General features: G+C 38.6%; 1 protein-coding gene across 1 annotated transcript; it reads left to right on the top strand.

Annotated features, from left to right (window-relative positions):
* Positions 1-529: 529 nt before the first annotated feature.
* On the top strand, positions 530-1,268 carry LOC118734790 (putative nuclease HARBI1). The gene is made up of 2 exons (XM_036464481.1): positions 530-723; positions 776-1,268. Exons 1-2 carry the CDS (start codon positions 542-544, stop codon positions 1,134-1,136), a joined length of 543 nt encoding a protein of 180 aa, XP_036320374.1. The 5' UTR covers positions 530-541; the 3' UTR covers positions 1,137-1,268.
* Positions 1,269-1,962: the final 694 nt, after the last annotated feature.

The raw sequence follows: 1,962 nt of genomic DNA, 5'->3' as shown, positions 1-1,962 counted from the left end.
TCAGAATAGTAGTAACCTAGAAGCTACTATAAATAACTTTATGAAAGTTATGCAGGAGCAAATGATGGCAATGCAGAGCATAGTACAAGATTTGATTAAAAATCAAAATCTATTACTTCAAGCCATTTTACCTAAATCATGAATAATCTCAAAATTTGTTTTTATAATGCTAACGGGCTAACCCAGCATAAAAACGAACTAGAAATTTTCCTAGAGGGCTTTCATATAGACGTTTTGCTTGCATCTGAAACCCACCTTACGCAATTTAATAACTTTCAAATTAATGGGTACAAATTCTATGATACTAAGGGCCAATTTCAAATCGCCTATTTAAATACCGATTGATGATTTTTCATTTTTAGATGAAATATTTAAACTGTATTTAAATGCCGCATGTCGGCTATTTAAATATGGAAAATGCAACCCTGCTTTTCGACTAAACAGCAGCTGATTACTCAAAATAAAATATAAATAAGTAAATAAAAGGCAAAAGTTATTCAAATTAAATACTATTACAATGAGTACGAGTGACGAAAGTGACATGGAATGCGAGGTTCTAGAGCGCATCATTATAACGCGACGTCCACGGTATATAAGGGATGCGCCAACCCGTTTCAGAGACTTCGACGAGAAGGATTTCCGGGACAGATTTCGTGTAAGCAAAGCGTCAGCATGGATGGTGTTAAGGATGATACGGGAAAAAATCCAACATAAAATTACATGGTAAACCCGATTTAGAGGAATTGTGTACTGCTTCTAATGACTTTTACTCCAGGAACAGTGCTCTAACTCCCGAAGAAATGCTTCTGGTCACTTTGCGATTCTATGCCACGGGTTGCATGCAAAGGACTGGAGGGGACTTAATCGGAGTTTCTAATAGCACTACTTCCCGAGTCATAAGGTTGGTTTCGCACCACATAGCTGTATTACGAGCGCAGTTTATTTCATTTCCCACAACTGCAGAAGAGCAAAGACGGCTGCACGAAAAGTTTTATTTAGTAGGGAAATTTCCTCGCGTGGTAGCGGCTTTAGACTGCACGCATATAAAAATAATATCACCAGGTCAGTGTCAGAAATTGAAAACTAATAACCAAATTCAACAAAAATTAAATAGTTTTGAATTGCTTTGTAAATAGCAAAGTTCTGTTCTTAGGGAAATATTTAGCTATTTGTACAACGATTTTGGTGTGAAGGCGGAGGGGGTGGAGCGTGCCCCCACCCCCCAAACCTCCCATAAAAGAAAGAGGATGGACCGCACTATATGAAAAGTAACCCACTCCCTCTCACATTCCCACATACCCCTTTGGGAGCTGTTTGAAGATAGGGAAAATTTGGATTTTTTGCAAAGGAAAACCTTCGGGCGCGCTTAGGAATTATAAAGTAGAATTCTTCTTTCTGTGTTGCCAAAGAATAGGGGCTGAACACCGTTTGCAGACGTATTTCGCGGATATTTTTTGTGTTTAACAGCTCAGCTCGGAAATTTGCAAAAAATACCATATTTCAAACCGAAATTATTGATAAATTAGTGCACAGATATAGTGATTTTTTTTAATAAACTGTAGACTCTTGTCTAGAAGCGTGAGTAAAAGTTTCTTGATTTGGGTCACGAGTTTGGGTACAGAAACCCGAAATCGTTGTACACATAACTAAACTGTACCCTGTACTTATACGTATGTATACATGTACTTTTTATAGGAGGTCATGAGCGGAGTTATACCGAAACAGAAAAGGGTTCTTTTCGTACAACGTACAGACTTTATGCGACAGCGACTTAAATATATTAGATGTAGTAGCTAGATGGCCTGGTTCCACACACGATGCCACAATACTTCGAAACTCGCGCGTTTATAGTCGCTTCGAAGGGGGCGAATTCGGAAATTCATTGGTTGTTGCAGACAGCGGTTATCCCTGTAATCAGTGGATAATGACACCGATATCCAATGTTCGTAGTCCGGCAGAAGC

Source organism: Rhagoletis pomonella, unplaced genomic scaffold (genome assembly GCF_013731165.1).
Source record: "Rhagoletis pomonella isolate Grant_MI unplaced genomic scaffold, Rhpom_1.0 Rhpom_scaffold_00002, whole genome shotgun sequence".
Classification (NCBI taxonomy): Eukaryota; Metazoa; Arthropoda; class Insecta; order Diptera; family Tephritidae; genus Rhagoletis; species Rhagoletis pomonella.
This window is presented reverse-complemented; position numbering and strand designations above follow the sequence as displayed.